At 43.0% G+C, this 14495-nt stretch overlaps 1 protein-coding gene across 3 annotated transcripts in view; it reads left to right on the top strand.

Annotated features, from left to right (window-relative positions):
- The window catches only part of ELOVL6 (ELOVL fatty acid elongase 6), a 166642-nt gene extending 164729 nt beyond the window's left edge, over positions 1–1913 (top strand). For all 3 annotated transcript variants that reach the window (XM_033955475.1, XM_033955484.1, XM_033955494.1), the window contains one exon: positions 45–1913. In XM_033955475.1, coding sequence (XP_033811366.1) covers positions 45–469 — 425 coding nt within the window. In that variant the 3' untranslated portion in view covers positions 470–1913. The remainder of the gene's footprint in view (positions 1–44) is intronic.
- Positions 1914–14495: the final 12582 nt, after the last annotated feature.

Genomic DNA, 14495 nt, shown 5'->3' with positions numbered 1-14495 from the left:
TTTTTATTATTATAACATTATTGTTTCTTCATTCCTTTTGACAGGAGATACAATTTTCATCATCCTTAGAAAACAAAAGCTCATCTTTCTACACTGGTATCATCATATTACTGTGTTACTTTACTCCTGGTACTCTTACAAAGATATGGTAGCTGGAGGTGGCTGGTTTATGACCATGAACTATGGCGTCCATGCTGTAATGTACACTTATTATGCCTTACGGGCTGCTGGCTTCCAGCTCTCGCGCAAGTTCGCCATGTTTGTCACCTTGACACAGATCACTCAGATGATGGTGGGCTGTGTGGTGAATTATTTGGTCTTTTCCTGGATGCAACAAGGCCAGTGTCCCTCTCACGTCCAGAATATCGTCTGGTCCTCCATCATGTACCTCAGTTACTTTGTACTCTTCTGCCACTTTTTCTTCCAAGCGTACATGGCCAGGGCGAGGAAGTCAGAGAAGGCCAACTGATGGTGTAATGTGCTAGATGTCACAGCTCAGGGTTATGAAGAGGAAACTACAATATGTAAAACTTCAATGGCACAAAGGAATACATATCTGGAGCAGCTAAGACCTAAGCTTCAGGCACAACTAGCATACTTAAAACCCAGTAAGTTTATGATCCTTTAACTGGTGAGGGGCCTGCTGAGTTCTACTCCATCTCTTTGAAGAGCTACAGATGAGAGATACCTCTTGTACCTGTCAACTCTATGAAGATAAAAATTAAGCAGCTCATCCATTTTAATGAGATGTGGTATTTAATTTTTTATTTTTTTTAAAATGGTGTTTCCGCCAATTATGTTATTCTTCTCCCATCCCTTTTTACTCCCCCTCCCTCCCCCATCCATGGGAGGACTGAGGAAAAATTTCCTTTTAAAACATGTTATTATTTTTCTCTGAACACTTGTGATGCCTTCCACTGAAGACTGTGACACCAAACACTTCAAATAACTAAGGTGAAGGCAAAATATAGTATGCACAATTCAAACTATGCATAAAGTCTCTGTGTAATATGGGGTGCATTTATTAATATGAAACCCAATCATGTTTCCAGTATGTGTGCTGCATGCTATTCAAAGCTAATCCAGAAGCACAATGACCTTTATTCCAAATAACAACTGAAAAAAAAATCCTGTAAAATATTACACAGAAATTCACAGAACCACGCCAATGTGTGCCCATATAGACACTGCCTGTTTGTTTCAAAGGTTATGCCAACACCCTATAAAGGAACTTTCTGTCAGCACTGTATAAGATAGTGTGACAAATTGATATGCAGAAGGATAAGGAGATTTGTGTGGCATTTTGACAGATATCTTGGTATGTATATATGAATAAATCCAAAGAAAGACTTAACTGGGTATGTAAAAGGTGTAAGTGGAATTGTTGCATATCATCACATGAGCAGCTACTATCGGAATGAAGTTTGTTTTGGAGAGAGGGCTTTTCATGCAAACAGGTTGGTGTTTTGTTCTGCTTGGTGAGTCACACTTAGAAAAGCAGTGTCCAAAAGATACATGCTAAACACTTTAATCTATCAATTTTTGTATTTTTCATAAAAATCTTTTAACTACATTGCCTTTAGGATATTTGGATTAACGTGTAGCATGCAGTTTGGGTACTGGAGACCCAGTAGTTTGATTTATACAAGGAGAGGTTAGAGTCTGTTACGGGGGAGACTTTATTCATTGTTTGGCGTATGAAGGTCTTGGGTTTGTGTGAATGAAAATGCACTCTGTTACGCAGGATGTGTTCCACAATTCCAGTGCTGTTCAAAGAAGAAAGCTGGCTCTAGAAACGTTAATTTCCATGTAGAGATTGTTTAGAGTGGAAGGTGTTCTATGAAGAAGGCTGAAATAATGTGTGCTATACCTTGATTTCTCCACTGTATTTGATTAGTACAAAAGTCACATTGTGAACACGTGATATATTAATCAACCGTTTGAGTTGAGTTGATTAATACACTCTGTATGCAGAATCCTTAATGTGAGACATTATTTTCCTAACACATTTCTGTATTGAACTTGGCACCTTGCTTGGTAATGACAGTTGACGGGTAAGGTGAAAAGAAGGGTTAAATCGATTCCCTGATGAATTTACCTGGACTGAAAGCCTTTAACAACTGAAATGAACTGAGCAATAGGGAGAGTAAATGATGAATATTTATCACACCGCCTCATCTTTGTCTCTGCAAGGTGATTTCAATTTAAGAAGCAAGCAGTATGGTCAAAAAGAACACTCTCTAGCCATTACACGCGCTACATCGGCTATCCCATTTCACAATAAAAATCTGGAGCAAATGGTGGGATTTTCATGACCTTCAAAAGGATCTGTAATGTTAATGCAGTCTTTCGGGGGCTTGCGTGAGGCTATGCCACACCCTGCTGCTTCAGTGTAATAGTGTTGCATTTGCTTTCTTCTAATCTGTGTAGGGATAATTCCACAGAAAACACCTTTTCATTACAATAAAAAAAATCATAGGAAGGGATTTTTAGTAAGCTAGGGAGTGCCCATGGTGAAGACTCTGACACTAGATAAATCTATGTACTACTGTAGGTAGATGGCACCAGCCAAAGGTGAATAAAAACCAAGACAGTTGTCGGGGTCATTTGAATATATTGGCGTAGTAAGGTGGGGGTGGAGGATGGTCCGCCCCGGGTGCCATCTTGGTGAGGGCACAGGCATCTGTCCACCTCTCTGCACCCCCTTCCTCTCACTGCCGCGCATACGCATCGCTTCCCTTGTACCTCTATGATGTTCCTGAGCAGCAGCCCCCAAGCTGCTGTTGTGTCAGCTCTTCGTCTGACATCACTTCTTAGACCCGTGCCTAGGAAGTGATGTTGGAGGAAGAGCCGATGCTGGTGCGACAGCAGCTTGGGCAGGGATCTCAAAGTCCCTCCTTGAGGGCCGCAATCCAGTCGGGTTTTCAGGATTTCCCCAATGAATATGCATGAGATCTATGTGCATGCACTGCTTTCAATGCATATTCATTGGGGAAATCCTGAAAACCCGACTGGATTGCGGCCCTCAAGGAGGGACTTTGAGATCCCTGAGCTTGGGGGTTGCTGCTCGCGCCAGGAACGTTACAGAGGTATGAGGGGAAGGGAAGCGGTGCACGCACATGGCAGGAGGTGGGTGGGGAAGAGGGCACCTCTCATTCTTGCTACACCACTGGGTGAATATTACTGTAAAATATCTAGTATTAAACAAATTAAAACATAACAACTGTTTTTTAGGGCTACTTTGGCTTCTAGTGTCAGTGGGCTCTTGCCACTTTTGGAAAAGCGTAGTTGCTGGTTCACACTACTGAATGATCAGTGTCCCCTCAAAGCATGGGTTGAGGGGAAAAAAAGGATCAGGGAGACTTGGCCTATACCAGGGGTGTCAAAGTCCCTCCTCGAGGGCCACAATCCAGGCGGGTTTTCAGGATTTCCCCAATGAATATGCATGAGATCTATTAGCATACAATGAAAGCAGTGCATGCAAATAGATCTCATGCATATTCATTGGGGAAATCCTGAAAACCCGACTGGATTGCGGCCCTCGAGGAGGGTCTTTACCCCTGGCCTATACTAAAAGATTTTGTAGCACAAAATGCCCTGCCCATCACGGAGATTCCTAATCCTTAAGTGGTCTAAAGACAAAAGCAACACGCCAGGATCTGAGGCTAATGTTCAGAATACCCGTTGTTCTGAGCCAAGGGAAAGATAAACTGCATTACCTCTACCATTTCAGCCCTTATCAGCCAAGTACGTAGAATATGTACAAGTTCCTAGTATTCTGAAGAAGCACTTAATGTTAACATAATGTTCAATGTGTAAATGTAATCCTCTAAACTGTATCAGTTCAGTAGTCTACTATAATAAAAGATTAGAAGAACTCGATAATCAAAGTTGGACTGCTCCTGTGGGCATAGATACTATGAACATGTGTGTATGATACAATGACATATTCCATATCAATGCAAAGTGAACTTTCCACCCAAAACTCATACAAGTTGAAGCACATTGTATTGAGTAAGTGAAGACTGTTGTTTTTCATTTAATGTATAAAGATGAAGAAAGCAAAGGATTTTTTTTTTTAAAGCTTTAATGGTGCTGCCATTCATACAACAGGAACTGCTGCTTTTATTGTTTATTTCCTATTAAAAAGGTGATAAGGTTTATTACTGTCGCATTCCATTGAAGAGAACCGGAGGTTGTGATTCCCCCCACCCAACCCCTTGCAGGAGGAGTTGAACCTTCTTGGAAATCAAGTGATAATTGTAATGAACAATAAAGTTTACATTTTATGTTAAATGATCAAGGTGATTTTGTGAAGTGTTGGCTTTCTCAAACAGTTGCGAAACCTGTGCTGATCAAGAAGCTGGGCTGAGTGAGCATTACCCACTGACACCAGATTCACCCAACAGCAATGAACCAGTGCTGGGTTTATCACACTGCATGCGTGGGTTTGTTTTTTCTTAGAGAATGCAATAGGGAGATCAGGACTACAAGTCCCTGCATGCAGTGGGATAATCTCAGGATTGACTCGACCCTGTCAGGTGATTCTGGAGCCAGTCAGCAGCTTAGATGTGTTGGATCTTTTGATAAGGGGAAATACAAGTACATATATAATGGCAGTGATGCTTGGAAATGAAACAAGCAAGGTGTGTTTTTGCAGCTTCCAATGCATATACTAATAATAATAATAATTTCTGTAACACTACTAGACATACGCAGTGCTGTGCATCAAAACACTGAAGAAACAGTCCCTGCTCAAAAGAGATAACAATCTAGTCAAAGACAAGCTGGACAAAAAGGTGCATCAATATACTATTCTCAGTTGGGGAATTACAAAGGGAATAAGACAGATATTAGTGATTAGAAGGTAGGTTGGAATTTGGAATTGAAAACAACTTCAAAGAAGTGGGCTTTGAGTCTGGATTTGAATACTGCCAAAGACAGAGCTTGATGTATCAAGTCAGACAGTTTGTTCCAGGCGTATGGTGCAGTAAAGAAGAAGGGACGGAGTCTGGGGTTGGCTGTAGCAGACAGATAAGAGAGACTTACCTGATGAGCAGAGTGCCCAGGGGGAGGGTGGGGGAGAGATGAGAGAAACTGTGGAGCAAGTTCACTTCTAGGTCAGTAAGAGGAGTTTGAACTGTATGCAGAAAAGGATAGGGAGCCAATGAAGTGACTTGACAGAATATGAGGCATGCAGCATAGTTCTGAACAGATTGAAGGGGGAGAGAGATGGTTTAGCGGAAGGTCAGTGAGAAGCAGGTCGCAGTAGTCTAGGCGAGAGGTGACGAGGTTATGGATGAGGGTCTTGGCAGTGTGCTCAGAAACCAGCACTCTTTTTTTTTTTTTTTTAATTCTTTATTCATTTTCAAAAATACATTAAGTGTTAAATATATTCATTCATATTAACAATAAATACATCACTTACAAACAATCATTGATATATTTCATAAATTCTTATCCCTTCCCCTTTCCCATCCCTCCCTCCCATATATTCCATTTTCATATAAAACATATAATAATAAACTTCCCCCCTCCCTATACCTTAAGTTGATAAATATAAGGGAAACAAATTCAAATTAATCTTTACAATACTTTGTCAATGGTTTCCACACATCCTGAAACTTCTTAAAATATCCCCGTTGTAATGCAATAAACCTTTCCAGCACTCTCAACTAACCAGCAAAAAAAAAAAATTGCCTTCCATGATCCTCACCCGACAACTTCGAAGTCATGTGCTCCTGACCCAACAACCCCTCCTCCCTCCCTCCAGCCCCTGAAGCAGCAGGCAGCCGGTTCCGACAACCCTCCCTCCCAAAGCAGCAAAGGTGGTCCTAACATCTCTCTGCCCGAAGTAGTAGTGGCAGCCGGTGAGCAGAGGCAGCACTATAAACAGGCTGCTTTCCAGCCAGCCCCGGCAGGGCTTTTCCTCTGCTGCATCACTTCTGATGTGGCAGTGGGAAGGCCCTGCCAAGGCTGGCTGAAAGCAGCCTGTTTACAGCGCTGCCTCTACTCACCAGCTACCACTGTTGCTTTGGGTAAGTGAGGGAGGGATGGGGGGGGGGTCAGGACCAGCTGCTGCTTTAGGGGCCAGAGGGAGGGAGGGGTGTTGTCAGAACCAAATACTGCTGCTGGGGCTGGAGGGAGGGAGATTTGTGGCTGCTGCTCATGGTTTGGGAGATGGAGGGGCGAGAGCCGCAGGCAAGGGGGACTAGACCCACAGTAAGGAAGGGAAGGCCCAGGTGGGAGAGGTTGATCAAAAGTGTGGAGGGGTGAGGAAGGGATATGGAAGATGGTTGGATGTTGGAACCATAAGTGGGGGAGGGTGGGGAGGGAGAGAAAGTGGCCCAGACCAGAAAGGAGAGTGGGAAGGAAGGAACAGATGTTTGACCTACAAGTAGAGGTGGGGGGAATGATAGAGAGAGTGACTCAGACCAGAAAGGGGAGGTGGAAAAGAAGGCAAAACTGCAGTTGAAGTGAGAGAGAGAATGGAGGAAGCTGGAACTTGAGAAGGAAAAGGCAGAAAGGAATTTCAGGCCTTAGGATTCTTTGCTTTTATTTACTGTATTTAAATATTAATATCAAGATAATGCAGAGTTTATGGTTTGGGGTATAGTATTAATTAGGCCTATTTTTAATGGTAACACTGAAGCAAGCAGAAACTACATTTATCCGGCATCTACCAATCCCCATGGATGCCGGATAACTGAGAGTCTACTGTACATAGGCCTAGTCATAAACCATTTTTCATAAACACTTTCAATCAGTGGCGTACCTAGCATATGTGACACCCGGGGCCCATCATTTTTTGACCCCCCCCATCTATATGAAAAATATGATTTTTAGTAACAATCTACATATTGCACAACAAGAGTGTACCTAGGAAAAGGCAGCAAATTAAACACTGCAGTGAGCACTAGAACACCAACACATACATTGTAAAACTAAACAAACCAGATCCTGCACAGTCAATTGATCCAGTACAGTCGATGCTATCAGAAAGCCATGTCCCTTTCATACACACAGACAGATACACCTTTGCCCAATATGAAATAATCACAAACTAAAAATAGAAATATGTAGACAAAAGTTAAACTGAACTGCCAAGAAACCAGACTCTGCATACAATGCAACACCACAACACCTCAAAAACAGTAATACATGTCCTCTAATACTGTACAAAATATAAAGACAGTAGATGTAAATTTGAAAAACTGATACATAACAATCACCACTTTACAAATTAACAAATAAAAATAAAACAAATAATGAGAAATATGAAAATACCATTTTATTGGACTAATCCCCGTAAGCTCGGTCCTCATCCCCACAAACCACCTTGAATTGTTTTATATTGAACTTATTATATTAAAGTATAAAAAGAAACAATATTCTGTACAATTGTCAATTTATAAATCAGCGTCTTCTCCCCACTCTCTTCCCCATTTCCCTTCAGCGCACGCACATAAAAACAAGCAAGTAATTTTATATCATTTTCATTCTATTCATTCATAGAAATTAAAGTCTAAATAATGCCAGTCACATAACAAAACATGATTTTACAAAAATAATTCCCTGCAGTCAAGCCTGCAAGGATTACTAGATGTCTTTCAGCAGCTCCCCTCCCTCCCTCCCTCCCCGTTACCTTCGTGGCCAAGTCAAAATGATCTACCAACAATAAATGTTTTAAAACACAAAGCACATTGTACGCAGAGAAAATGTTAATTATCATTTATATTCCGCGGGTTTTCATAGGTCAAGGCAGATGACTTTATGCAATGTCACCTCAGTAACAACTATACAAAAATAGACAAATATACCCCCTCCCTTTTTATTACACCGCGATAGCGTTTTTTAGAGCAGAGAACTGTGCTGAATGCCCCACGCTGCTCTCGATACTCCCTGCGCTAAAAACTGCTATTGCAGTTTAGTAAAAGGGGCCCATAGTGCAAAATATAGACAGCATATATAAATTCTCAAAACGGACACATTTTGATCACTAAATTGAAAATAAAATCATTTTTCCTACCTTTATGTTTGGTAATTTCATCAGTCTCTGGTTGCACTTTATTCTTCTGACTGTGCATCCAATATTTCTTCCCTTCTTTCAGCCTCCTGTGTGCTTCCTCTCCTCCAGACTTCATTCCCTCCCCCAACTTTTTCTTTGTTTCATACTGTCCCCTTCTTTCTTTCTCTCTCCATGCCCCCTTTCTTTCTGTATGTCTGTCTTTCTCTCTCTTTCCCCATGCCCCATTTTTTTATTTCTTTCACCCTGCCCCCTTTCTTTCTTTCTGGATCCCTGTCCCCCCCCCCTTGCTTTCTTTCTGGCTCCCCCCCTTTCTTTCTTTCTCCCTTCCCTCCCCCATGCCACCGCCGCTACCACCACCATGCTGCCACCACCCCCGGGGAAAGGCTGCCACTGCCATCGGAAACAGGCCTGCGCCGAATTCGTCCTCCTTCTTTTCCCGCGGGCCGATCAACTCTGGCTGCCCGACGTCAATTCTAACGTCAGAGAGGACGTTCCGGGCCAGCCAGTAAATTCTGACGTCGGACCGGCTAGAGTTGCTCGGCTCGGGGAAGAGAAGCAGCAGGGAGGGAGAATTCAGCACCGGCTTCTTTCTTTCCCTGGCGGCAGCCTATTCCCCGGTAAGTGACCAGGTGAACACCCCCTCGGGCCTTGCACCTGGGGCAGACCGCCCCCCCCCCCCCCTTGGTACGCCACTGCTTTCAATAGTTTCATTGATCACACACTTAAAAGAAATACTGATGTAATTAAAACAGCATTAGCCTATATTTCAAATATTCAAACCCATTAACTCAATCTTTTGAACCTTTTAATTCTCAGTTCTGTTTTAGTCTCTTGAACCTTTGCACCTCCTCCAGTTCTGACTGCCAACACTGTAACTGCAGCTTCTCCCAAATTTCTCAGTTTAGTCACATAGGTGGGTGTGGCTGTTTGCTTAAATCCCTTCTCTCCTTTCCAAACCACCCTCCCTCAATCCCCAAGATCTCACCCATCTGTAGAAGCTCTCAAGGGTAGGTGGTTGCTGTCTTTCCAGGCCAGCTGAGCCTGCTCCTGCTGTAGCCTAGTGGTTCTCTTTGGAGCTCTGACGGCCACTGCCCTCCCAAAAGCTCTCCCTCTCAGCTGGCTGTTCCCAGGGAGTCTCTTCCTTATTGCGCTACTGGTGTCAATCACACCCCATTAGCCTCTTCCATCTTCAAGAAGAGCCTCTGGGGTAGTTTCCTGCTGTTGGCCAGATTACCAGCCCTCAGCAATGCTTTGGTAGGCGAATTTATGCTCCAGTTATAAATATGAGAAAATGAATGCTGATGTATTGGGGCATAGCAATATATTTAAACTGGTTTGGGGCCCGCTGACATCTTTTATTACCTCATAGTTGTTTATAAGTCTTAATTTTTGTTATTTCCTCATGCACATCCAGGGAAGGGGGGAGGTTGGGGGGCTTATTTTTATCTTAGTTTTACACCTTTGAATACATACATACAGAGTGGGTGGGAGGTGGGTGGGATTGCATTCTTATTCTATATAAGGAAATGTTAGTGAATGATTATTTGTATTTTATGTATTTGTGCTTTTATTGATTAGACGGGTGGTGGGTTAAAATGCTTGCATATAGATGTTTGAAAGATGGATGTGCTTTTATTATTTTATTAGATGTTCAACTAATTATTTGCACTGTTCATATTTGGAAAATCAATAAAGTTTAATAAAATAAAAAACAGTGTTTTGCAACCACCAGTAACAGGGATCCCTCTCAATAAAGGTAGAAAAATAAACATTTTATTTTGAAAGTATTAAATAGAATATGTTAACTGGGAAATGTGCATAGCAGATTTCTTTCTATTGTGTTCAGTAGTTAATGAAATGCATTTTGGTTTTTATTTCTCTAGTATTGTAATACAGTACATGCCAAATTTAACATCTTGGGATTCAATTTTTGTGAACTCGTGTTCAGTATTTTTTGAGGGCCTATCAGTATGATAGTAATGGCAGGTGGGGAGAATAGAAGGGAAGCAAAGATTGGGAGGGCCACCTCCTTTATTTTCTGACCTGGACCCCAGCATTCTAAACCATTCCTGAGCCTTGCAATAGCTGGTGGGGATTTTCAAGCATCACCAGCTGAGGACCTCCTCCAAAGGCAGCCAGAAATTTCATTCTACCAAGCTGTGCAGTGTGCATCACTATCCTTGAGTCACTGAGAACTATGCATGCATATGGTGCCAACATCGGCTCAGAGGCATTGCTGCTGCTTGCCAAAGTTGGTAAAAGGGAGTTCTGGCCACCTTCGGAGGAAGTTTTCAGCTGACAGAGCTTAGGGATCTTCATTAGCTAAAGTACGTATTTATATTTTGAGTTGTGAGGTGCTGGAGGTAGGTGAAGAGTGGGGGTAGGGCAGGGACAGAGAAATGTGCCTATCCAATTTGGGCTCAGTCTCACCCAAAATTGGCTGTCTGGCTATGCCACTACTATGGAACCAACACATAACAGAGTTACCCTCTCCTTATGGCTGAACACTGACCTCTGTCCCCATATCACCTCCCTTTCAAGATTCTTACCATAGCCCACCAACCCTTTTATTCTGGCTGGCTACAATTTGTTGGTCTCTTAATCCCTTAGAACTCTTTTCAGTCTCTTTGTTCCACTCAACAGAATCCCACCTTCATGTATGCTCTGATAGATGAAGAAGCTGTTTTAGTGTTGTAGCTCTCATCTTATGGAATGGCCTTCCAATTTTATATCCACGTTGAAACATTCACGAATTCTGAAGTACTGAAGACATACTGTACTACTTTACTTCTGCGTTCCTACCTATGTCATCATTTTACTCTACCCTACCCTGTCTTCACTATGTTTGATAGCACACTGATGGTATTATCCTAATGCCTATTTCATCTTGCTTTGAGACTCCCTACCCTCCTATTGTGTCTTATGTTAATTTTTACATTTTGATTACGATCTACCTTCTGTAACCTATGCCTCCTTCTGTACCTTGCCTTTTCAAAGTTTCTCCATAAATGTTTGGGGTTTTTAAAAAATTATTTTATTGAATACTGTTTAGGTAAAAATAAAATGTATATATAGCCCTGGGATAAGAGGCAATGTTCTATTGTGAACTGGGACCTGGGTGGTCAGTTCCCTTAATGAAGGCAGCTGATGTGGCTAAGTGGTTAAAGGCACTTCTTTTATCTTCCCAAGTGGTGGGTTCAAATCCCTAGGATGGTCAGTTACCCCCAGCACATACTCCAATTTTGGCATGGAAGGCTGCTACTATTTGGGCTGTTGCCAGGTATTTGTGACTTGGATTGGCCTCCATGAAGATAGGATACTAGGTTAGATGGGCGATTAGTCTAATCTATTAAGGCTATTCTTATGAGAATAGTGGGGTACCACAGGATCCTGTACTGGAACCGGTGCTTTGCAACCTATTTATAAATGAGGTGATCACATTTTCAGATGACACAAAACTATCCAAAATGATTAGGTCAAATGTGGACTGTGAGCATATGCAGGAGGACCTTATGAGACTGGGCATCCAATGGCACTTTAAATTTGATATAGACAAGTACAAAGTGATGCACATTGGGAAGAATAACTGAAATTATAGCTACATGATGCTAGACTTAACATTAGGAGTCATCATCCAGGAAAAAGATCTAGGTATCAATGTGGACAGCATGTCTTTGTGGGCCACCAGCTGGTAGAATTTTCTGTACACCTTCAATGTATATGCCTGATGGCAAATAGAAAAGGTTCTAATGCCTTGCATACTGATCCCTTTCACGAAAAACCATTTGGGATATACAGAACATTTGCTCTGTAGATAGGCCACAAGGACTCTGTGAGATGAGAAGAGAGCTTGGTAGAGGTGGCTAGCTCATCCGATACAATCTCCCATGGGATATAAAAGCACACCTGTGGCACCACTGCATACTCTCTGAACATAGGTATCACATCCTGCATCTCTTTTCACTCTAGCAAAAGCACAATCCTCAAGTACGCTCAAAAGCCTGCAGCTAGAACTGGTGAGGAGTGGCCTAGTGTTTTAGCTGCTGCCTCTGCCCCCCTGAGGTTATGGGATCAAATCCCAGCACTGCTCCTTGTGACCCTGGGCAAGTCACTTAATCCTCCACTGCCCCGGGTACAAAATAAGTACCTGTATATATGTAAACCACTTTGAATGTGTAACCATAAATAAAGCAGTGTATGAGTCTAATTCCCTTTCTCTCTAGAATTGTAAGATTTCTTGCTTTATAGGGGGAGAGCGCGGCACATTGGTTAAAGCTACAGCATCCTGAGGTTGTGACCCTGAGCAAGTCACTTAATTCCCCCTCCCCCCCCCCCCCCCATTGCCCTAGGTACATTAGATAGATTGTGAACCCACCAGGACAGACAGGGAAAAATGTTTGAGTACCTGAATAAATGAATGTAAACCATACTAAACTCCCCTGAGAGAATGGTATGGAAAAATGAATAAACTAGCTCCTGCAGTTTTCCTCATGCTACTTCTGGAGAGGCAAAGAGAAGAGAGAAGTCCATTTGAGATCTTTGAGGGGCATGGAAAAAGGAAATGAGAAAAGAAGTAAATGGGAGTGCATGGTAGGGCTCACAACTGTATGTTTGGCTAGGACCCAAAGAATCCCTGCAGCCAGAGCCTGAACCCGGAGAAAAGAAAAAAGGTCAGACATGAAGAATATCTAGGGTTACCAGATTTTACTTTAGTAAAATCCGGACCCCTCCCCCCAGGCCCACCCAGTTCCACCCATCTGATACATTTGCTCAGTCAATATTGGGATAGTTAAAATCACCCATTATTACTGTGCTACCCAGTTTGTTAGCCTCCCGAATTTCTGATAACATTTCAGCATCTGTCCATTCATCCTGATCAAGCAGACGATAGTACACTCCTATCACTATCCTTTTCCCCCTTACACACAGAATTTCTACTCATAGGGATTCCAAGATGTGCTTCTGCTCCTGTAGAATTTTTAGTCTTTTCAATTCAAGGCCCTTTTTAACATATAATATTATGCCTCCACCGATTCGATCCACCCTATCATAACAATATAACTTACATCCCAGTATGACAGTGTCCCATTGATTATCTTCCTTCCACCAGGTTTCAGAGATGCCTATTATATCTATCTTTTCATTTAGTGCAATATGTATTGTAACTCTCCCATTTTGTTTCTTAGGCTTCTGGCATTTGCATACAGACATTTCATTCAACTGTCTTCTACCCCTTCCCAATTCTAACTGATATAATGCCATCTTGTTGTCCTTAAGCACATCTTGTTGTACACCGTCTTGAACTGAAAAGGTATGATGGGATATAAATAAAGCTGCTATTATTATATCTATTTACAATTTGCTCCACAGTTGGCATGGATAATTTGCAATCTTTAAAATCAGCCTGCTCTGAATTTAAGAAAACATGGTCTACTGCAGCCTGTATTGCAATCTCACTATCAGGATGCTCTGTCTTCCCTTTTATGATGATATCTTTTAAAGATACCTTGTCCCGAACCATACTCTTTTGAGCAACTGTCGGCCTTCCCCCAGTTTCTAGTTTAAAAGCTGCTCTATCTCCTTTTAAAATGTTGACGCTAACAGCCTGGTTCCACCCTGGTTAAGGTAGAGCCCATCTTTGTGGAATAGGCTCCCCCTTCCCCAGTATGTCGCCCAGTTCCTAACAAATCTAAAACCCTCCTTCCTGCACCATTGCCTCATACACGCATTGAGACTCTAGAGCTCTGCCTGACTTTTGGGATCTGCGCATGGAACATGCTACCCTGGAGGCTCTAGATTTTAACTTCCTACTAAGAGCCTACATTTGGCTTCCAGAACCTCCCTACTGCATTTCCCCAAGGCATCGATACCCACATGTACCAAGTAGAGAGCTGCACGGGGACGACGGGAATCCCACGGGACCCGCAGGGATCCCGCGGGTTCCCCCTTTGGGTCACGGGGATCCTGTGGGGACGCCCCCTAGGGTCGCAGGGTTCCTGCGGGGCTGGATGTATTCAGCCGCGAGGCTCGTCTCCCTACTCCCTACTTAAGCAAAGCCCTCCCTCCCTCCGACGACAGTGCTGACATCGTGAAGACTTCCGTTTGGCTGTTTGCTGTGGCAGGGCAGGCAGGAAAAAGGCAGTGGTACGAGGCGGGGGGCGGTCCGCCCCAGGTGCAGCACAGCCAGCCAGGTCCCCCGACCGACCGACAACAGGCCCGGTCCGTCAAATCTCCCTGCCCTGCAGCCGTGAATTTAAATTACTTTCTTACAGCAGCTTCAATACTCCAGCTGTAAGAAGGTAATTTAGATTTGTGGCTACAGGGCAGGGAGGTTTGTTGGACCGGGCCTGTTCTGTTGTCAGTCGGGCGGGTAAGCGCCACAAAGGTAAGGGGCAGGGAGGGAGAAAGGGAGGAAAGGTGGAGTGGAGAGGAAAAGGCACTTAAGGTAAAACTGAGGAGTGGAGAA

This window comes from Geotrypetes seraphini, chromosome 1 (genome assembly GCF_902459505.1).
Source record: "Geotrypetes seraphini chromosome 1, aGeoSer1.1, whole genome shotgun sequence".
In the NCBI taxonomy this organism is placed as follows: Eukaryota; Metazoa; Chordata; class Amphibia; order Gymnophiona; family Dermophiidae; genus Geotrypetes; species Geotrypetes seraphini.
This window is presented reverse-complemented; position numbering and strand designations above follow the sequence as displayed.